Source organism: Schistocerca gregaria, chromosome X (assembly GCF_023897955.1).
Source record: "Schistocerca gregaria isolate iqSchGreg1 chromosome X, iqSchGreg1.2, whole genome shotgun sequence".
NCBI classification, from domain to species: Eukaryota; Metazoa; Arthropoda; class Insecta; order Orthoptera; family Acrididae; genus Schistocerca; species Schistocerca gregaria.
The window spans coordinates 19,331,982-19,355,673 of record NC_064931.1 but is presented as its reverse complement, the minus strand read 5'-3'; the positions used below and the strand labels follow the sequence as shown (position 1 = coordinate 19,355,673).

General features: G+C 37.3%; 1 protein-coding gene across 4 annotated transcripts in view; it reads left to right on the top strand.

Annotated features, from left to right (window-relative positions):
• The window catches only part of LOC126298485 (uncharacterized), a 55,688-nt gene extending 32,369 nt beyond the window's left edge, over positions 1 to 23,319 (top strand). For 2 of the 4 annotated variants that reach the window (XM_049989821.1, XM_049989822.1), the window contains 3 exons: positions 13,308 to 14,005; positions 14,289 to 14,539; positions 14,642 to 23,319. In XM_049989821.1, coding sequence (XP_049845778.1) covers positions 13,407 to 14,005; positions 14,289 to 14,539; positions 14,642 to 16,410 — 2,619 coding nt within the window. In that variant the 5' untranslated portion in view covers positions 13,308 to 13,406 and the 3' untranslated portion in view covers positions 16,411 to 23,319. Of the gene's footprint in view, positions 1 to 13,307; positions 14,006 to 14,288 lie in introns of all 4 variants that reach the window. The other 2 variants (XM_049989819.1, XM_049989820.1) reach the window with 1 other exon arrangement.
• The last annotated feature ends 373 nt before the right edge of the window (positions 23,320 to 23,692 follow it).

Sequence of the window (23,692 nt, the reverse complement as noted above, 5' to 3'; positions counted from 1 at the left end):
AGGTGTAATTTCATTCAATCTGGGACACCCAGAGAAAAAGTTGTTGACCACCTCTTCTCTACAAGATTTATTTATTTATTTTGCTGTTAAGATCTGTATGGTCCATGATGTATATGCTGTGATAGGTCATACATTTCATTAATTCCAAAACCAACAGTTGTATCCTAATAATAATATCATACACAACTGTGGCACTCAGTCACAATTCCTATATACAACATTGTTTGAAAGTACAATAATAGTTTGAAAGACCACAGTTAATAATAGAAAAATAGGAAGAGAGATGATTAGGTCCCCATCACAGCTGCCTAGAGGGGGGAGGGGTTTGGTGGTGGCCTTTTAATATATATCAAGCATATTTCCTTTATCCACGTGCATATATTCTATTACAACATATTTCCTCTTCCATATAGTCAGGTGTGGCTCCAGCTTTATAGATCGAGAGCCTTAGCTCCCCTTAAAAAGCCATTGTTAGTACTAAGGAACATTACAGTACAGTGCAAAGTTACAACTGGAACCTCATTGGAAAACATCATGTGCCTTAAATGAGTACATGGGTTGCTATGGAATGGTGTAGATGGTATGGAACTGTTGTTATGTGATCATGTGACCTACCATGCTGACATAAATGGTTTCATTAAAGTGATTTGAATGTGCCAGTTTGTTGTATGCAATCAGCATAGTAAGGTAGGTCGACATGGAGTTGTGACGCAGTGAGAGAAAGGAGCTGTTGTGTTTGGACATACCCATGGCTATATCATGAATGAAGCTGGTTTTTGGTGTATCAGCACAGATAGTCTGATGTGTCTGCAAGGAATGGTATACCACACATGGCCATGAAACGTGGTGTAAAAAGATCATAACCTGCAGAATCTTGAGACAAACAAGTGTCATGCATTGACAGAGACAGTCCATTTCAAAACAGGAAGAATTTGCTGCTGAATGTAGGTCCATGTCAATCAGTTCCTAAATGAACATTGCGAAGGGAACTACATACTGTGGACACTTAGTCTGGCACATAGTGAAAGGCCATTGCTCACAACAGAACATAAAACTATGTGCTTTCAATGTAAGAAACAACAGAGAAACTGGACAGTAGCAGATTGGAGGCACGTCATGTGGTCTGATAATTTGCCATTTTACCTGCTTTCAAACAATGCAGTATGTCAAGTGTACCAATGGTCCGATGACACATTTTTGTACCATAGTGTGTGGAGGGTATGCAGCTAGGACTGGAAGTGGGTCTGTGCAGTTTTGGGAATGTTTTACGTACCGTGATGTCGGTCCACCTATTTGTGTCTTGAATGTGAGCCAGACTCTTTATTTCAACATTATCATGACCAAGTGTTGCCCTTTCTTACTCATCCTTGGGATGAGTATGCTTTGGACACTCCCATCTCCCAAGATATGCTCACAAGTTAAGATGTGTATGTTCTCGGTCCAACGAACTCTCGGGCACCCTGTCACACATCGACTGGCCGTTTAAAGCACTCAGTTGTAATTGTGTAGACAATGTCTGGCTCTGTTTGGTACAGCAGGTGAAACATAACAATTGGTATCCCCACATTTTAATAGTTTTATAGAATCTAATCATCAGTGAGTGGCTTCATATTTATAGTAAGGGAAAGGTAACCACTTACTTATACAAGACTGGTGCACAGCACACAGAAGCATATAATTGTTGTTGTTGTTGTTGTTGTTGTCTTCAGTCCTGAGACTGGTTTGATGCAGCTCTCCATGCTACTCTATCCTGTGCAAGCTGCTTCATCTCCCAGTACCTACTGCAACCTACATCCTTCTGAATCTGCTTAGTGTACTTACCTCTCGGTCTCCCTCTACGATTTTTACCCTCCACGCTGCCCTCCAACGCTAAATTTGTGATCCCTTGTTGCCTCAAAACATGTCCTACCAACCGATCCCTTCGTCTAGTTAAGTTGTGCCACAAACTTCTCTTCTCCCCAATCCTATTCAATACCTCCTCATTAGTTACGTGATCTATCCACCTTATCTTCAGTATTCTTCTGTAGCACCACATTTCGAAAGCTTCTATTCTCTTCTTGTCCAAACTAGTTATTGTCCATGTTTCACTTCCATACATGGCTACACTCCAAACAAATACTTTCAGAAACGACTTCCTGATACATAAATCTATATTCGATGTTAACAAATTTTTCTTCTTCAGAAATGCTTTCCTTGCCATTGCCAGTCTACATTTTATATCCTCTCTACTTCGACCATCATCAGTTATTTTACTTCCTAAATAGCAAAACTCCTTTACTACTTGGTCTCATTTCCTAATATAATTCCCTCAGCATCACAAGATTTAATTTGACTGCATTCCACTATCCTCGTTTTGCTTTTGTTGATGTTCATCTTATATCCTCCTTTCAAGACACTGTCCATTCCGTTCAACTGCTCTTCCAAGTCCTTTGCCGTCTCTGACAGAATTACAATGTCATCGGCGAACCTCAAAGTTTTTACTTCGTCTCCATTAATTTTAATACGTACTCCAAATTTTTCTTTTGTTTCCTTTACTGCTTGCTCAATATACAGATTGAATAACATCGGGGAGAGGCTACAACCCTGTCTCACTCCTTTCCCAACCACTGCTTCCCTTTCATGCCCCCTCGACTTTTATGACTGCCATGTGGTTTCTGTACAAATTGTAAATAGCCTTTCGCTCCCTGTATTTTACCCCTGCCACCTTTAGAATTTGAAAAAGAGTATTCCAGTCAACATTGTCAAAAGATTTCTCTAAGTCTACAAATGCTAGAAATGTAGGTTTGCCTTTTCTTAAACTTTCTTCTAAGATAAGTCGTAAGGTCAGTATTGCCTCACGTGTTCCAACATTTCGACGGAATCCAAACTGATCCTCCCCGAGGTCCGCATCTACCAGTTTTTCCATTCGTCTGTACAGAATTCGCGTTAGTATTTTGCAGCTGTGACTTATTAAACTGATAGTTTGGTAATTTTCCCATCTGTCAGCACCTGCTTTCTTTGGGATTGGAATTATTATATTCTTCTTGAAGTCTGAGGGTATTTCGCCTGTCTCATACATCTTGCTCACCAGCTGGTAGAGTTTTGTCATGACTGGCTCTCCCAAGGCCGTCAGTAGTTCTAACGGAATGTTGTCTACTCCGGGGGCGTTGTTTCGACTCAGGTCTTTCAGTGCTCTGTCAAACTCTTCACGCAGTATCGTATCTCCCATTTCGTCTTTATCTACATCCTCTTCCATTTCCATAATATTGTCCTCAAGTACATCACCCTTGTATAAACCTTCTATATACTCCTTCCACCTTTCTGCCTTCCCTTCTTTGCTTAGAACTGGGTTGCCATCTGAACTCTTGATATTCATACACGTGGTTCTCTTCTCTCCAAAGGTCTCTTTAATTTTCCTGTAGGCAGTATCTATCTTACCCCTAGTGAGATAAGCTTCTACATCCTTACATTTGTCCTCTAGCCATCCCTGTTTAGCCATTTTCCACTTCCTGTCGATCTCATTTTTTAGACGTCTGTATTCCTTTTTGCCTGCTTCATTTACTGCATTTTTATATTTTCTCCTTTCTTCAATTAAATTCAATATTTCTTCTGTTACCCAAGGATTTCTAGCAGCCCTCGTCTTTTTACCTACTTTATCCTCTGCTGCCTTCACTACTTCATCCCTCAAAGCTACCCATTCTTCTTCTACGGTATTTCTTTCCCCTATTCCTGTCAATTGTCCCCTTATGCTCTCCCTGAAACTCTGTACAACCTCTGGTTCTTTCAGTTTATCCAGGTCCCATCTCCTTAATTTCCCACATTTTTGCAGTTTCTTCAGTTTTAATCTACAGGTCATAACCAATAGACTGTGGTCCGAGTCCACATCTGCCCCTGGAAATGTCTTACAACTTAAAACCTGGTTCCTAAATCTCTGTCTTACCATTATGTAATCTATTTGATACCTTTTAGTATCTCCAGGGTTCTTCCACGTATACAACCTTCTTTCATGATTCTTAAACCAAGTGTTAGCTATGATTAAGTTGTGCTCTGTGCAAAATTCTACTAGGCGGCTTCCTCTTTCATTTCTTAGCCCCAATCCATATTCACCTACTATGTTTCCTTCTCTCCCTTTTCCTACTGCCAAATTCCAGTCACCCATTACTATTAAATTTTCATCTCCCTTCACTATCTGAACAATTTCTTTTATTTCATCGTACATTTCTTCAATTTCTTCATCATCTGCAGAGCTAGTTGGCATATAAACTTGTACTACTGCATATAATAGAAAATGGTTAACACTAGCTTTCAAGCCCTTGCTCTTTTCCCAATAAGAATACATAATCACACACAACCACACAGACACCAAATGTGCGTCCACAGGCATGAGTGTGTTCATTGGTGCCCACATGGTTTTGTGTGTAAATGTGTGTATTCTTATCAGAAAAAGAGGAGGATCGTCAGAGCTAGTGTTAACTATTTTCTGTTATGCGCATCTGTGCACCACACATCAGTCCTCTGTAAGTAACTTGTTGCCCTTCCCTTATTTTACATATTTTTTCGTCCAGGACTATCCATTATTGTTATAATGATTGGCTGCAACTGGCTATGGCATAAACTAAAATAGTTGTTGAGGTAGTTCCTCACCAGATTGAGGCCATTATAAAAGTTTGAGATGTGTTACGTGACATTACCATTTTTTGCGTGGTATGCTTATTTTGTGCAAGATGTGGGGACAGCACTTTTTTCCCTGTTGTTTGCACAGTGTTGCAATTGTGAATGCTTGCTTAGGATGTGGACAGGTAATGGTGGAAATGTGAACTCCATATGCATAAATGTTGTCACTGAACACTTTATGTTCACTGTTTGGCAATCTCCCCCCCTCCCCCACTTGCACGCACTGTAGGATCCTACTCCATATTTTGAACCTGGAGCACGCTAGTAAGTCCCCAGTGATTGAATTTCTTATATTCTGTTAGCAATTTCATGGATATTTTGTTTACTAGGTTGTTAATTATATAGTATTTTTCGGGGTATCTTGCAGAAGTGTCTAGGTCAATTGCAAGTGGAGTGTTCTATCTAAATGTGTTAAACAATTCTCATTGGAAGAGGGTGTGTTTTGGAGTTCCTTCATCTGAGCATTTCCTGGCACCTCTCTTGAGTCCTTCATGTGAGTAGGATAAGGAGTATGTCGTGTCAAAGCTTTGTGCCTTAACTGAGATTGGGATTGACATGGCACGTGGGTAAGTCCATACCAAGTTGTCCAGCACTGGTTGCTTGACCATCTCAGAAAATTTTTCTATTTGCTGGGTGAATTCCCCAATGTTTAGTAGTCATAAAAATATTTTGAAAAATATTGTTTATTATTTTGAAATGGCAGCCATATTTCTTCCAGGCCGCATGCGTTTCTTTGTATTTGCAAGCATCTACATTTTTTACAATTGCTCAGTAGTGGATTGTCCTAAGCCTTTCAGATAAAATGCATTTAGTTAAACACCTTCTGGCTACAAATTAACATCATTATCACTTAGCTGAACGTATTCTATAATATATTTTTAAGAGTTCAACGTTATTAGCCAAAAATTTAAAAAAACTCAGTTTTTGAACAGTAATTTTCCAAAGAAATATTAATTTCTCAGCTTTAATATTTTTTCTGCTATTACACTGTATAGTTATGATATGATTGTAATTGGTCTACTGCAGACTTTCTTTTGTGACAGATCGCATTGTTGTACTGCCGACACCATCACAAGCATTGTTCCCATGGCATGAAGTGGAAAAGTGCCATTCTACATCAAACCCAAAATCTTCTTTATGAAAGGAGATGTTAATAATTTTTTTGTTTTTATATTGACTTGTTGCCCCATCCGAAAAGTAAATCAGTTTTTTTTTTTTTATGGAAGGGTTGTGCTGTTTAATGTAGTTTGTTGAAAAAATGTGCGCTGCCGTAGTGTTGTGTTCAAGGTAGTCACTTATGACACAAAAGCTGTGGCTTATTATAAATGAAAAGCACCCTTTTGGGTTTTTTTTTTTTTTTTTTTTTTTTTTTTTTTTTTTTTTTTTTTTTTTGCTGGTTTTCAGCTTACAAGACCATCTTCAGACATTCATTAGTTTATCTTCATCTTTATAATAGAATACAAATGGATGAACTGTGGCCTGTTTGTTTACCCAGTGGTGCCCTTGTACTTCATCGTGAACAATGTGAACAATAAAGGAACAATTTTCTGAAAAGTCAATTTGCTTTTTGTGATTCAAAAATTTACTTTGAGCTTTGCAATAAAATGATGCATTTTCATATTTTCAAGGTTAGCCACCAACACTTCAAAAAACTCTTCTCGTGATTTTTATGACTGTCACCATTTCAGTTCTGAGTTGTGTCACCCCTTGTTTGTATTTTATATTGTCAGGCATCAAATCGTCGTCTTCGGATTCTTCAAACATGTCAAGTAAGTCTTGTTTGCCTGGACAATCTTCTCATTTTCCCTCGATCATACAATTCTAACTGTCAATATTGCATACTATAACTCCCAAAAGGTCTTTATAGTCAACTCTAAGATTGGCCTCATCTATCATCAACTTTACGTTTTGATGATACTAACAAACACAAACCTTATGGGTACCAGATGCCCCTTCAACAATACACCATCTTGGTCTCAACTTACAAAACTTTGATCTTCCAATTTTAATGTCAGGATTTTCTTTTTTTAAATTCAGTGAATAGTTCGGTTAAATTACCCAATATTAACCTTTTTTGACTTTGAATCTTAGAACCATTTTCTTTCACAGAAACAGTCTTTTTTTGCCAGACATCAAACAGCTGTCATTGTCATAATACTTAGTAACTTTATTGAGTGTGTTTTCACCTACCAAATTAGATGCACTTTTCTTTTGTAGTGCTGGTAAAATTCCCTGTTCTCTTACTAACTGCCTTGTTAACTTAACAAGACATTCTGTCACTTTTGCTCGACTCCAAGAATTCGGCAGTAAACTGATAATTTTATCCTCTTTGTTTGAAGGACTGTATTTAGTTTTTAGTTTTTCTATCAAATCAATATATTTGGTTGGTGAAGTTTTAGAACTTCCATCTGTTTTAGTACAAATCGTATCCAAATTCTTTTTGGCTATAACTGCCACTTTCTCAATTTTTGTATTCAAGGCTATTGGTCTTTTATCTTAGTTTTCTAATTTTACAAGCTGTATCTACTTTTTTAATGTTTACTGATAAGTCACAAAATTCTGTATCTGATGTTTCACTATTCTTTCTCTTGTGAATTACAAATATCTCAGAATAACAAGTTGGACACAATGATTTTCCTGGGATGAGATTGACAAAAGGGCTTTTATTTTTAGAATAATGATCAAAGTATTTCATTTCATAGTACTTGCATGTTGATTGCCTCACGTGTTCCAACATTTCTACGGAAGCCAAACTGATCTTCCCCGAGGTCGGCGTCTACTAGTTTTTCCATTCGTCTATAAAGAATTCGTGTTAGTATTTTGCAGCTGTGGCTTATTAAACAGATTGTTCGGTAATTTTCACATGTGTCAACACCTGCTTTCTTTGGGATTGGAATTATTATATTGTTCTTGAAGTCTGAGGGTATTTCGGCTGTTTCATACATCTTGCTCACCAGATGGTACAGTTTTGTCAGGACTGGCTCTCCCAAGGCCGTCAGTAGTTCCAATGGAATGTTGTCTACTCTGGGGGCCTTGTTTCGACTCAGGTCTTTCAGCGCTCTGTCAAACTCTTCACGCAGTATCATATCTCCCATTTCATCTTCATCTACATCCTCTTCCATTTCCATAATATTGTCCTCAAGTACATCACCCTTGTATAGACCCTCTATATACTCCTTCCACCTTTTTGCTTTCTCTTCTTTGCTTAGAACTGGGTTTCCATCTGAGCTCTTGATGTTCATACAAGTGGTTCTGTTATGTCCAAAGGTCTCTTTAATTTTCCTGTAGGCAGTATCTATCTTACCCCTAGTAAGATAAGCCTCTACATCCTTACATTTGCCCTCTAGCCATCCTTGCTTAGCCATTTTGCACTTCCTGTCGATCTCATTTTTGAGACGTCTGTATTCCTTTTTGCCTGCTACATTTACTGAATTTTTATATTTTCTCCTTTCATCAATTAAATTCAATATTTCTTCTGTTACCCTAGGATTTCTGCTAGCCCTTGTCTTTTTACCTACTTGATCCTCTGCTGCCTTCACTACTTCATCCCTCAAAGCTACCCATTCTTCTTCTACTGTATTTCTTTCCCCCATTCCTGTCAATTGCTCACTTATGCTCTCCCTGAAACTCTGTACAACCTCTGGTTCTTTTGGTTTATCCATGTCCCATCTCCTTCAATTTCCACCTTTTTGCAGTTTCTTCACTTTTAATCTACAGGTCATAACCAATATATTGTGGTCAGAGTCCACATCTGCCCCTGGAAATGTCTTACAAATTAAAACCTGGTTCCTAAATCTCTGTCTTACCATTATATAATCTATGTGATACCTTTTAGTATCTCCAGGCTTCTTCCATGTATACAGCCTTCTTTTATGATTCTTGAACCGAGTATTACCTATGATTAAGTTGTGCTCTGTGCAAAATTCTACCAGGCGGCTTTCATTTCTTTACCCCAGTCCATATTGACCTACTACGTTTCCTTCTCTCCCTTTTCCTACTATCGAATTCCAGTCACCCATGAATATTAAATTTTCATCTCCCTTCACTATCTGAATAATTTCTTTTATTTGATCATACATTTCTTCGTCATCTGCAGAGCTAGTTGGCATATAAACTTGTACTACTGTAGTAGGTGTGGGCTTCGTATCTATCTTTGCCACAATAATGCGTTCGCTATGCTGTTTGTAGTAGCTTACCCGCATTCCTATTTTCCTATTCATTATGAAACCTACTCCTGCATTACCCCTATTTGATTTTGTGTTTATAACCCTGTAGTCACCTGACCAGAAGTCTTGTTCCCCCTGCCACCGAACTTCACTAATTCCCACTATATCTAACTTTAACCTATCCATTTCCCTTTTTAAATTTTGTAACCTACCTGCCCGATTAAGGGACTGACATTCCACGCTCCGATCTGTAGAACGCCAGTTTTCTTTCTCCTGATAACGACATCCTCTTGAGAAGTCCCCGCCCGGAGATCCGAATGGGGGACTATTTTACCTCTGAAATATTTTACCCAAGAGGACGCCATCATCATTTAATCATACAGTAATGCTGCTTGCACTCGGGAAAAATTATGGCCGTAGTTTCCCCTTGCTTTCAGCCGTTCGCAGTACCAGCACAGCAAGGCCGTTTTGGTTATTGTTACAAGGCCAGATCAGTCAATCATCCAGACTGTTGCCCCTGCAACTACTGAAAAGGCTGCTGCCCCTCTTCAGGAATCACACTTTTGTCTGGCCTCTCAACAGATACCCCTCCGTTGTGGTTGCACCTACGGTACGGCTATCTGTATCGCTGAGGCACGCAAGCCTCCCCACCAACGGCAAGGTCCATGGTTCATGGGGGAAGCTTTCTGACATATGTGGAGTAAATGCGGAAATGTGAACTATGGTTGCATTGTTACCAAATGCGGCCGAAGGATAAACAGCGGTAGACATCCAGTGGAGAATGAAGAATGTGTATGGGGCAGCATGTCTGTTGAAAACTAACATTGTGGAATCGTACACTAAGTTCTGGATGTTGCTTCTTCATGGTAACATACCTCCCCATTTTGCAAATATTGTAATGTAGAAGTTACACCATTTCAAGTGGAAGACACTCGAGGCGCCCTCTTCCTTCCCCACCCTACAGTCCTGATCTCTCCCAATTTTATCATCATACATTTGGTAAAAGTTTTTGAAGGGTATGATGATTCCTGTCAGACAAGGATATGGAGCAGGTAATTACAAGCTTCTTCTTGCATCAGGACACGGTGTTTTACCAAACAAGTATTTTCAGCTTAGTGCTTCTTTGGGATGATTGCCTCAATGCACATGGCAATTTCGCCTGATTGGCATACCAATTATGGACTGTGTGGTCTTCAGATGGAATCTTCTTCATCCATTGTATGTTGAGAAACCATAAAGTAAAGTAATGCTTAGTCTTGGATTTGTCTCTTGTCCGATCCAATTTTCCTTATCATTTGGTAAATGTCTAGTCTAGGGCCAGTGCTGTACTTAATGTGTTTTGTGCAGCAATATTGTCAACAATCATTGTGAGGTATGATGGGAATGAAAAGGGGATGTTTCAGTTGCTGGTTGTACACAGCCATTGAGAGAGCAGCAGACAGAGGACATGTTTGGAAGCAAGAGACAAAGGAATATTATCACATTATCATGTCAGTTTACTACAATCTGAAAAATTGTAATTTTAGTAAGAAGGAAAAGTGAAATATTTATGACAAACAAAATTATAAATATAATTGTTGCTCATTTCTCTCCCAGCAATGTACACTGTGCTGTTAAGTCCAAAACTAACCAGAACCCCATAATTTGCAACATGTCCAGAAATAATAGTGAAATATTTGTGACAACAAGGATTATTAATGTAATTTTTGTGAGTCAAACTGTCATATCCTGACCTAACCTAGGCCTCAGGCTAGGTGACAGATCAATGTAGGATTTTTAACTTTCACGTCATCAACTTCACATACTCGTTAACAAACTTTTACATTCAAACCTAACCTGGACATTGGCCAAGCTACTGATCATTCTGTTATCACAAGTAGGTATTTTTAGCTTTTACATAAATTGGCTTTGCTAACTGTCATCTGAACTGTCACATTCCAGCCTAACCATATTCTCATAATTAGTGACAAAATGAGCAAAAAGTCACATGTGTGGCAACCAATTACATTAATAGAATTGCTACTCATGGTAGGAATAACAATTATGATTGAAAAGGAAAAGCAAAAATGAAACAGGAAGAAATTTTTTTCATGCTAATTGCAAAACTTAAAAATAAATCTGACTTGTTTTGCTTCTGCTTTCTCCACATGTGAATAAGTAGTTATCAAAAATTGTCTTGCACTGTCTTGAGCGATGCAGCAAATATTTCATAGCAACCCATGTGGTCTCTATGTTTTCGGTATGGCACCTGTCGTAGCTTTCTTAAAGGCCAGTTTGTGGTTGACAGTGAGATGCTGGAAACCCTCATCTTTCAGGCTCTTACACATAAAAACAGCCTGAAGCAGCTGTTGTCTGGCAAAATGTTCCAGATGATAATTTCCAGCAGATAAACTTTCAGTAATATAGGTAGAACACAGAAGGGTGTGGGAGGGGGAGAGTAGTATGATACTCTTTGTATGCCTCCCCACACACAATCTACCTCTCGCCTTGTCACCTCCCAAACTTACTTTTGCCAAACTGAGACTTGTCAGTCTCAACAATTACTCCTTCACCACCAAGTTTCTCATTTTGTGTGAGGCGCACCTCTACACAAATGTCTATACAAAATTTTCTCCACTGAACAGTAGTTTGCATAGCCCTGTTCAGTTCATGAGAGAAAGTGTCAGAGCTGCACTTACAAGCCCACAAATATGTGAACTGCGAATTGTGTCAATTTTTAATTTGCTTGTAGAAAACTAGGACTTCTTCCAAATGGAACACTTGGAAAATTGGCAGCCTTCCTGCACTCCCACACTGTGCCATAAATAATAACCTTAGATTTTTTCAGAGCTATTTCTTCGCCGCATTTAATAAATTTCCATTCTTCCACAACTGAACCGTGCAACATATACCACTGTACTATGTCACCATGGATCACCAGACCACTTAATAGAATTTGCAGCCATATCTAGAACAGTAAAAATTGAATAAAAACTATGAATAAACAATAAACAAGAGAATGATCTCAATTTCTGTGCTATAAATACTTTGCTTCTTTTCTTGCTTCTCATTGGTTACATGAAAGTATCTTATCGTTGGCTACGCAAAACTGATGCGTTATCAACCTGTGAGAAGTAGAGGAACAGTGTCCTGTAATGCTTGTAACTTGAACATACCTGTAATCGTTTGTGGGGCTTCAGTACAAGTAGTGTATTCTGCCACAGCTACGTCTTTGGATAGGTGGTAAAACAATTTCACTATGAATAATTCCACTGTGTAGTTTTAACCACCTGAAGATAGCAGATTGCCTCCTTCTCACATTTATATCAGCATGTCAGTTAACCTGTATGCAATAGAATTTGCTTTTTCTGGCTATAAAAGTTTTTCAAAGTTATTAGATCATGTAGTGAGACATTGAGTGTAAAATAAAAAATCCGTTTTCACCCTCAAGCAGAAAAGTATTGTTTCTATTATGGCCACAAGTCCAGCATTTTGTGATCCTAGTTCTGATGATAATTTAGGTGAACCAGATTTCTGCTAACTTCTGGTGTCAAAAAGTGTTTGCAATGGCGGTCCATCAGTGTGTATATATCGGCAGAAGCTAAATAATCCACATTGGCCATTAGTTCCTCATGTCAAAGTGATCAGTCTAACATCGTATGCAGTCTATATACTTATGACTACCGAGGTTTTTGGGACACCCTTCAGATTGCTTCAGGATGCATATTAAAACTTGCGCCGGCCGCTGCGGCCGAGATGTTCTAGGTGCTTCAGTCTGGAACCGCGCGTCCGCTACGGTAGCAGGTTCAAATCCTGCCTCGGGCATGGATGTGTGTGATGTCTTTAGGTTTGTTAGGTTTAAGTAGTTCTAAGTTCTAGGGGACTGATGACCTCAGATGTCCCATAGTGCTCAGAGACATTTCAACCATTTTTTGAAACTTGCACCAATATTTTTATTATTTCGGTGGACATCTGCTTAAGCATTGACAGTGTTAACAGTAACCTCACAGTACTTTTATTTACTGATAATATTTGTTGGTGATGGAGTCCAAAACTACTAGTGATATTCACAGATACGATACTAGAAGTAAAAATGATGCACATTCTCTATTAATTAAAACTTGGGCACAGTAAAGAGTGAAATACATAGCTATAAAACACTTTGTAAGTTAACCCTATGCAAATAAAAATGTCTGAAAAAGAGGAGCTGTGCCTTTAAGTGACGATTAAAGTTGTTTCTCCATGACAACTCCTATACCAAACATAAATACAAGAATAGATATAAGTAGTCAGTGAAATACCTGTAAATGATAACTGTAACCATGAAATATATTTGTAATAAACAGGTGACACTGTAAAAGTAATTGATTCCATATCAGACTGCACCAAGCGTCTGTTGATATATTACAGTGATTTGTCAGGCTTCAGAAACTAAAATTTCCCATGTAAATAATAAATTGGTGTTTTTAAAGAACTAATAAAACTATTTAATTTTTATTTTGTTCGCAGAAACCCTGCCGCAGCCGTATGAAGACAGTTTTGAAGATGTAGTTCAACAAACGAGGAAATTACCTTGGTTGTCACTTGTGCAAAGCCGGACATAAAAATATGGCATTATTCTGTCTTGCACTGTTATACCTGTCAGCTTTTGCAAGTGGAACTGATATTTTTAATTATGAACGCACATTAACATTGGCTGAGCAGAAATTTTCTGATGTTTCAAACAAGGACAGCTCAGGAAGAGCTGTCAAATCAAGAAGAAGTGCATCTTCCAAATATTATGTCATACCTGACGCAACAACTGCTTCTTCCCAACCATTAACTAGCATTTTTACTCCTGATTTGTCATTAAAAACAAGCACACCACATACATCACGTTTTTTCCATTCTATTAACAGGAGTCACTCAGGAATACTGGTGAGGTCTGTTAGTAGGTACAACAGTGGTGTTCAATCTACTCCTTCACCATACACTACTCCAAACACACATGAAGTACCTTCTCTCTTGCCTCATATGAGAAAATTCTTTACACCTCCACTTCCTCCAGAATATTCAAATCCATTTGCTGACAAACCAACTTTGCGAGGCAGTTATTCTGATTCAGGTTCATCAAACAGACGTCCAATTCCACCACCTCCGCGACCCCCTTCAAACAGAGAACGAATTCCAGATAGACCTCCAGACCTTGTTCCATTGGAGAAGGAGAGGTAAGTACTCTCATAATATTTTCTCAATACAGGAATAGTTTTATGTATGGATATTTCATTGTCATACTTGGAGTCCCTCATCCATATTCAAGCATTACCAGGAAAAGTAAACTTGAGTGTTTCAAAACATGTTTTTATGTTCAGTTGTATCAGTAGGACATAAGATACTGATGTGCTGTAAGGATATTCAACTCTTAAATGATTAGTTATGTAATGTGTCATTAGTAAATATATGCTACACTGTTAGACATTTATAAGATATTAGATGTTTCTTTTATTTTAGGTCATCTCCCCGAGACAAAAAGAAGCCTCTGAATACACCAAGTTTCAACCGACCCCCAGAAACCCCTTTCTCTGAAGTAAGCAACAGCAATTTCAATGTACGACACAATAATGAATCGGAATACGAAACTGTTCCCAGTTTACATTCTCCAAGTGTTTCACGTATATTGTCTGGAAGCAGTGGCCGAAAACCAAGTAACCCAGGAATTATTATAAAGCCAAATACAGAATCCAAAGCCCCTCAGTTACCAGGTATATATCCAAGAACAGAAACAAGTTCTGTTGATGTACAACAAGGCTCAGAAAATATTGCGCTAAAGCCCAGCTCTAATCATTCACTATTTTCCAAATCAGATTTCACAGATACTAAAGAGAAACAGACAGGAATTTCTGGAGTACAGGATACTGTACCAGCAGACGCTGACATAGCTGTGGATGAGCGTAGTACAAGACGTGATGAAGAGTTACCAGATGATCAACAGCAGCCTCCTAAATCTGATGATCGTGGGATTCATGTGGCTATTTCTCCAAGTACACCAGCCCACAAAGATCTTCGTGGCAAATGGGGTGTTGCATGGGATGTTCATGTGTATCTTACTGGAAGCCTCTTTACAGTGCTTAGTATTTGCTCATTCATCAACATTGCACGTGCAAATTCGTGTAGACGACTGCTTTCATATGGCTATTTTGTGTCATTGCATGCATTACTGTTTGTAGTTGGTATATTGCGTAGTGTATATTTGTTTTATGATGGGTACAATGTGAATAAGTCTTTTCCAGAACCAGTTTCACTTTTGATGTTTCACATTGTTTCACCTTGCATCACATCTGCATTTTTAGTACTTTTTCTCTTCCTCCTCCTAACTACAAAGGTCTATGTATTTGGTGTTTATTTGCAGAAACCTACAGTTATTGCAATTTTTATAATTGTACATATTGTTTTGTGTGTTAGTTTGGACCTTGCATCTGGCTTTTCTCCAGAATCTTTTCTATCTCTGATTTGTCAGTGTTTGTTTGTCCTTATATGTGTATGTGTTGGCCTGGCATATTTGTACTCATACAGGATGTTAGTCAGGTCTGCAACTCGTAAAATGGATAGCTCATTTGGAAACAATTTCACAAATATTCATCACCCAACGCTATCTATAGCAATACGTTTGACATTAGCTGCAGCACTATTAAGTTTGCTGCTGTCAGCTGCCCATTTGTATGGGATATTTGGTGTTGATGACAATTTAGAGTGGGAGGGTAAGTCTCTTCCTTGGCTGCGATGGGGTCATCAGTTTTCAGTTCGGGTAATAGAGATTGCAATTTGCTTCTTACTGCTGAGTGCTGGTGTTCAGCCTATGCGCCAGGATCGTGCTGAAGCTGCAAAAGGGCAGCAAAATTCAGGCCTTGCACTATTTCGTTGTCGTCAGTGCACTAATACGACCCAGAGTAATGAAACAGCTGATGACATTTATCCGGCTGTATGTGTAACAAATCAAGCTATTCATGACTATACTGTTCGTACAGGGAAGAAAGTTTATGATGATTCATTCCCATTAAACAATCTTCACACCAGTTTTTCTGCTTCAGAATCTGGTTTTTCTGTCTCTACCTCAGAACGTAGGCTTTTGAGAAAGTCAGGCTATGTTCCACATGAGGCTCCGTTTCCAGTTACAGAAGTGGGATCTTCTGAGAGGAGATCTGTCAAGAAAGGTCCAGTATTTACAGGAGAAAGAGCGGAGTTTGATATTCCTTTCTCAACCGTTGAAGTTAGGCGATCATTGAAGGGTAGTGGGACTCTTGCGAGACAGAATGTGAGACGACCAGAACCATCATTTAAATGTAGCTCGTCAAATGATGGACAGGCGCACAAAACTTCAGGGATTATTGAGTCACAATATTGTGGTGCGCCAGTGAGTTCTGATGTCCGTCGTTCAGTGAAAAAATCGGGTACACTTGTGTCTTTAAACTCTGAAAGGCGAACTCCTGTACATCAGCATAGGAATGTGTCACAAACATTGTCATCAGCAAGAGAGAGAATATCCCCTTCAATGTTAGTGGCAGAGAATGGGTTTGTTAGGTTCCGCACTTTAGCAGACACAGAATTGGATCCAAGTGAAATGGTACGTAGATAAAATGTTGGATTGTGGAAAAAAGAGATTGTTTTAGATTGTATGTTAAATGTCTATTTGATGTTGTTTAAAAGAGTGCTGCTGAGCACGTAACTGCAGTCTGTCGTGTCTATAAGAATAATCAGATCTGGACTACTCAAACTTATTGCTTGTGGCTACTGCCACTTCACTTGGTTTCTTATATGAAACTGTGTGTTGGAGCAGTAATGAAACTGTTATGCCACACATGGTTTTCTGTAGAAAAGGTGTTTTCTTGTGCTGTAAATCTCTTTTAGACTGCCATATATTGTTTTTATTGTTTTATCCTTCTTTTCTATCACATTTTCTTTGTAAATTGTATTATTGTACTTAATGTGTATTTTTTTTTTTGCTATGTTATCTACATTTGTTTCTGATTTTGTACAACTTTTTACAACAGACTGAAACAATGTCCAATTTCAGTATTACATGAAGGGTGTTAATTTTATGTGCTTGTTTATATCTTTGAATTAATAGACTAGATTTTGAGATTTTGTACAGATATTTGTGAGTGTGTGTTTGAAAATGATTTAAATTTGTAAAGAACTAATTATGGGAAGAATGTGTTGAGTATTATATGTTGAGGAAGTAGCTATATCAGTGCTGTTCCTTGTTGTGAGTACAACTTTGATGTCTTTTGTGATAAAAGTTATACATAGATCTAGTAAATGTTGTACCTCCTGCCTGACATTTCTGTGTTATATGACCTGTTCAGGAAGCTTAGTTTTATGTTCAAAAGTTTATATGATAAAAATGTTGAAATGCAATGGATCTACAATGACTGACATTTTAGTATAGTATTTTATGTATTATAATTGTTCCCTGTTTGTCTTGTGACTTTATTGCCACTTGAAGTTAAGACTGTTGTAATTTTCAGGTATTTTTTGTCAATATACTGTAGAGGAAAGTCAAATAATACTAATGAGCTTTTTGTGTAATCCCCCGCCCTCCCCCTGCGCTCTGCCTCCCCCCACTCTCTGCTTCCCCCCACTCTCTCCTTCACTCCCTCCCCACCCTCTCACTTCCTCCCCCTTTTTCCTCACACATCCCCCCTCAATATTAAGCATGATCCTCAAACAAATATAGTGTAAGTTAAAATCATCCATGTACATATATATATGTTCTTGCTCTCGTTACATTATAGATGTTTCAAAATGATGATAATTTTTTCATGATGGAATGAGATGCAGAACAATCTGTAAATTCTGGTAGATTCGATATGATTCAAAAATTATCTGAAACTGCTCCAGAAATCTGCATTTTTGCTTAATTTTAATTGAAAACTTTTCTGAAAAGCTGTTCTTGGTATCAGATGTAATGCAACAGACCTTTGTTGTCCAACAGGGAAATGAAAACTGTTTTTCAGAGTTGTCCATTTTTTTATGGAAAGAAAAGGCAATAAGCTATTCTTTGTTCGTTTTATGCAGGTTGGGGAGGGGTACATGTAATTTTGCCTGCAGGTAATCTTGCAAAAGTTATTTGTGCCATAATTTTTTCTGGCGATTTTGAACCCATCCGTGTTATATATGTGTAGAGATTTATGTGTAAAGACATCCATTGAGAGGGAAACATCTTTCCTAGAGGTGGGTAGAAGGCGGCATAGTTCATCAGCAGAGCAGTGTCTGAAGTGACTGTTGACTTATACAAGCTATGAAATCTTTGTGCATGTCTCATACTTCCTCATTATTGTGCTTGGGCATTGTGGTTTTTTGTGTACATAACATCTGAATGTATTTTTTACTGTTGTTATATCTCTTAAACTGTCCAGTTGAATTCATTGAATTATAGCGTCTGCAGATATAGCATAGAGATCATGCATGTCATTGTGGGTATTCCACTGTCACCCTCCCCTCTCCTCCCCTCCCCTCCTCTCCTCCCCTCCCCTCCCCTCCCCTCCCCTCCACTCCTTGTGTGATCTGCATTGGTGAGAAATGTGTCTTGATGTCAAAAAGTATTTTCATCAGGTAAGACTAGACCTGTATAAACTAAAAGAACTGATGTGATAGAAACATAAAAATAATATTAACAATGACAACAGAAGCATAAATGGTAATGATGGATGATAGTGGAAAAATAAATCAGCATATAACATTGTGAAGCCCAGAATAAATGAAGGAAAAATGTGTAAAACCGATTTCCAGCTCAGGTGCAAGTACGGCAATACTGTCACCAATGTAATAGCAAGTAGATACTATAGTAATTAAATGGAACAGAACATCACCCTTACTGGTAACCGACATTAGTGCAACCACATGAAGATCAAATATTGAAAACTGTTAATCATAAATTGCTGAAGTGTATCTCATAAAGTTGAAAAAATGGTGTAATAGATATTCACAGTATTTTTTTTTTTTTTTTTTTTTTTTTTTTTTTTTTTTTTTTTTTTTTTTTTTTGAATTGCAGCTAGTCTAAAATGTTAAATATAAATATGCTCTCCTAGTTGTGTGTTTGCTACATTATTGTGTTCCCAAGTGCCATTGAGTGTGTAATGTAAACTGACTTTTTGTTAAACACAAACAAGAGTGAGTGAGTGAATCTTTCATCCAGCAGGAGAGTGTACCCTGTGAGGACAGATTGTGTGTCAGACTTGAATAACTCATTCAGGGAAAGCATTGCTTTTGTAAGGCAAGGTTCCATGTTTCAGTCTCAATCCGACACTCTGTTTTAATCTGCTGGTTTCAAATAAGATCAGTGATTAATATTGAAAACTAGCTCAGATACTCAAACTGGTTTGTGTTTACTTAAGTATAGGTGTTGTTGGCAACAAATTCCTCAAATGCAGTATCTTAGTGTAACATAAATGATTTACTTTTGACAAACTGCAATTCTCACAATGCTTTATTCATGTTGTGCAACCTGGTAATGATTTTTGTGTGCATTGAAATTTTATTTGCATGTGTTTCTAAACAAACACATATCAAAAAATGCCTGCACTTTAAGTTGTGTATTACTTCTTTGGGTTCAATCTCATCAAATTTTCATTACCTTCATTGTAATGTGATGAAATTTTGCTTGTTTATTATCAGTACCTCATGTGTATGTTGTGTAAATTTGCTGTTAATACTGATGACTTGAAAATATTTCAGGCCAAGCTGGATTTAGAGAGATGTGCGCGTTAATGTAGAAATTATTATTTGACTTTCCTCTATCACATTTAAGACATGAGAAAGAGCTACAGTTAATCATATATACTTTTAAATATCCTCTATGAGAGATACAGTGTGAATATTTATATGTATTTTTAGTCTCAAGATTACAGCTTTATTGTAATCCCAGAAATCTATTTCAAACCAATTCATTTCAATAGATGACAGCTTAATTTTGTTTTTGTTCTCAAATTTGTGTTGGTACTTTGCAGCTCCTACCTCTATTATACTGTATTTATAATTGTGATGAAATTCATATTATGTGCATATCCATAACAAACAAAAGTACAGAACATATTTTCATCAGTATTTTACTTTGTATGTGAAAAAACTATAAACAGTTTTAGTTTCAGTGATCTACACTTCAAAATAAGTTTGCTGTGTATTTGCCACTCCTGATGCTCAGTTTATGCTGTTGAACAGCCATAAAGATTGAGACATTTTAGTTTCAGTATTACTTAATTATAGTTTATACTGTTGTAATGTCAAATCATCTTGTGTATGTAAAACTGTTTTTTGGGAATGTTTGTTTGAAGATTAATGACATATGAGTCCACATTTTCCACTTCCTTTCTTTCTTTCAATTTTCCACATTGTCTACATATGCCTTCTTCCCCCAGCCGCGTGTGTGTGTGTGTGTGTGTGTGTGTGTGTGTGTGTGTGTGTGTGTGTGTGTGTGTGTGTGCACGCTTGTGCCTGATTTTTTGATCTTTATTCATCAGGGAGACCCCTTTTCCCCCTCAAGAGCTACAGAATATGTATGTACAGCAAACCAGTTTGATAGGTTCAGTTTAAAACACCGAACTATTAAATGAAGTACAAACCTTTTAATTTATGCTTAGGTTTAAAGATTGATTTGTGATTGCTTATATTCAATTTTAAAATTACTGGTACAATTCATTTCAAAATAATTTTAAGTATTGCCTACTGATGACTGTAGACAATGTGTGTTATCTCAGTGGACATCTGCAATGTAGATGTTGGAATTGCAAATATGGTAACTAATGCATCCCTCCTATGACTGTGTGGTTGGGTGAGCGGATGATTAAGGAAAATGAACAAAGTTACCCCTTGTTCTGTTGTGATTCCTGCCGTCAGGCTGCCCTCTTCCGTGCATTAAAAATTTCCTGCCAGCTAGTTAAGCAAGTAAGTACAGTTGTTGAAAGCTGCCACATGTTTTTAGTTGGTATTTGTAAATAAAACAGTATGTGTTGATTGTTGTTTGAAAGAGCTAAGGTCTCACACTGCATAGTTGCTCAGTTTCCTTGGAATTGGAAAGAGTTTCTTATGTTTCCTTGTCTGTGAGTTGTGTTTCTTTTGGTAGTGATAGGAAGATTACTTCGACAGAAACCAAGTAGGAGTTTGTGCAATAAATAATTATTTTGAACCATGCCATGCTGTGAAAACACATCTGTAAATCTTTTGCCATTAGATCTTTCATGTTTCAGTTACAATGATGTTGCAAAGAAATTTGTTTTAATTTGTAATTTCATTGAAAAAAAAGAAGAAAAAGAGTGCTAATATATTTTGTGGGTAATTTTGACAGTGTTTAGGATTTTGGTGACTGTTAACTTAAATTACATGTATTCTGGGTGCTTCATTAATGAAATAGGGCAATAGTTGCTATCTCTTGTGTGGTAACTGTGCAGATACAAACAAACAAGTGTGTTTGAGATTTATGAGACCTCTGTTTCAAAGCAAAATGTGTCCTGAACACAGATTTTTAAGAACAGAATAATGCTTTGGAAGATAACACACTTTCATATTCAGTGAATTATTTTGTTTAAAATCTTGTGGACTTATCTTAATTTAAAAAGAACCATAAGATTTTTTAAAAGTATCATAAAGTTGAGGAGATTAAAGAGAACAGGAATTCTGGTTAATGTTTGTAAACTGAATTATTTTTTGTAAGGAACTGAGAGCTATGGGTGCAGAAAAAATTTGAATTATTAAATGAATTAGTAGATGGAAATAATGGTTTGAAGGAAAAAAGATGCAAGATTTTGTTTAACGGAAATAACTGGGCATGTGAAATGTTTTGCATATGGTGCTGTAAAAACTGGAATAAATCAAGTGGAGAGAGTTTGAGAGAATGGACAATGAAAGGTTGGACAGTATGAGGAATCTGTGGCTGGAAAACGCACTGTTGTAAAAGAGGGGCTGGCACTGGAGAAAAATTATTTATTTTTGACTTCCATTTCAATTGATTACTAAATAATGGGTGGAAAAAAAAGTGCTAAATGCTAGGAAGTGACAGTAAACAGCAGGTTCTCTGTGTTCCTTTCCTTTTGTCAGTTATCTTGCATCATCTCTGTTTCTCATATAAATGCAGTACAGTAACTAATTCCTAAGAAATGGGTGAGGGGATGCTGGTAAACGATCTGATTAATACACTAAAACATTTGAAAGGACAAAAAGCAACATTTCAAGCTGTAGAACCATTATTGTAACTGAGTTCATTGCTACAAGAAACGAAATGAGGAAATTCTTTAAAGAACCTTCGAGATGTTTGGTTTAAATGCTAGTTATTACTCCCAACCTCCCCTTGATCCCCTTGCGTGCTCTCTCTCTCTCTCTCTCTCTCTCTCTCTCTCTCTCTCTCTCACACACACACACACACACACACACACACACACACACACACACACACACACACGGCAGCACTTTAAAACCAAATTTATGTGCAGGTAAAGGCTGGCAGTAATGGAAATATTTTGTATGGAGACAAATTTACCTTGTGTACTCACAGTTTGAATCATGACAGCGTATGGTCCCCGTATAATGGAAGCTTTGGCATAATACAGATCATTAGTTATATTTTTAATGAGGCATCTTATTTTGTAAGCACAACTTTTGATAACATTTTGAATATTTTGTATGTGTGAAAGGTAGCAGCCTTAGCAGCAGCAATTGATGTGTCGCTAAATTATGTAATGCCTTTCGAATGAGTATTAACTTGCCATCAGCCGTTTTACAGTAATTTTTAGGAACTACAGTTGATACGGAGTTCCATGTAACCGTGATTTAAATATTTTCTGATTCCCTTAATAAATCTTCAGTAATCCCGACATTGTGCAACAGTGCCAAAACTGTGACAATAAACTTTTAAACTATTTAACATACCGACATGAGAATGTGGCTTCAGATGTTCCTTTTACTGTAAAACAGGAAGAAATGGTAAAGAATATTAGTGTGATTCCCGTTCTGTTAAAAAGTCTGATAAGATTACACTGGTTGCATCTGCTTATGGCTACAGAAATCAGTCTACTGTAAATTTTGTTTAAAATATTTTAAATGTGGAGCATATATGGCTATTGAATAATCATATCGATGTTGTGTATTACATTTGAGAAGATACAGCTTCACACAGTATCATGTGAAGTCATTACTGTTAAACTGTGTATGTACTTAAAGCAAATCTGCTAAGTTGTTTTGATGTCATAGTAGCTATATGTAAAATTGAAGTAATTTAATGTGAATTTTGATGTTTTACAATATGATTCCCGTCACTGAAAATGTGAATTTCTCTGTAATTTGCACATATGTATGTGGATCATTGATATTGATGTTTTAACTGGGCGTTAGTAGTGTTTCTGTGGTAAATTCCTATTCAGATTTGTGTTGTGTTGTAGAGAAACTGTTTCCTGCTTTACCTGTAAGAATTGGCATAACAACTTGCTGGAAACTAGAGATTTTGTGCAGATGTTCGAAACTATGAAGTACTGTCATCAAATGACAGAAGGTGAGGTGTGCAGTGACTAGCACTTCTAACAGCAGAATAAAAACAGGTGGTGATATTCTTGTTCATTTGATTGTTCTCAAGATAAAATGTTTTGTTAGTTAAAAACATAAGTGATATTTTATGAACCAGATAAATAGTACAAGTCTATTTTTGTTTATTAATTGGCAGAACATTAAGAGGGATGATTTTTCAAATTATACCATTCAAAAGTGTGAATGTGGTATTTCAAAAATCTTTCTCTGCAGTTTTCTGGAAGGAAAAAAAAAGTTGCCTGTTTGCAACAGCTAAGAATATTTTTGTACCACAATATAAATATTGCTCTGAGAAATTATTACTGCATTTGAGAAGACAAAGGATTGTGTTTATTTGGAAAATTGAA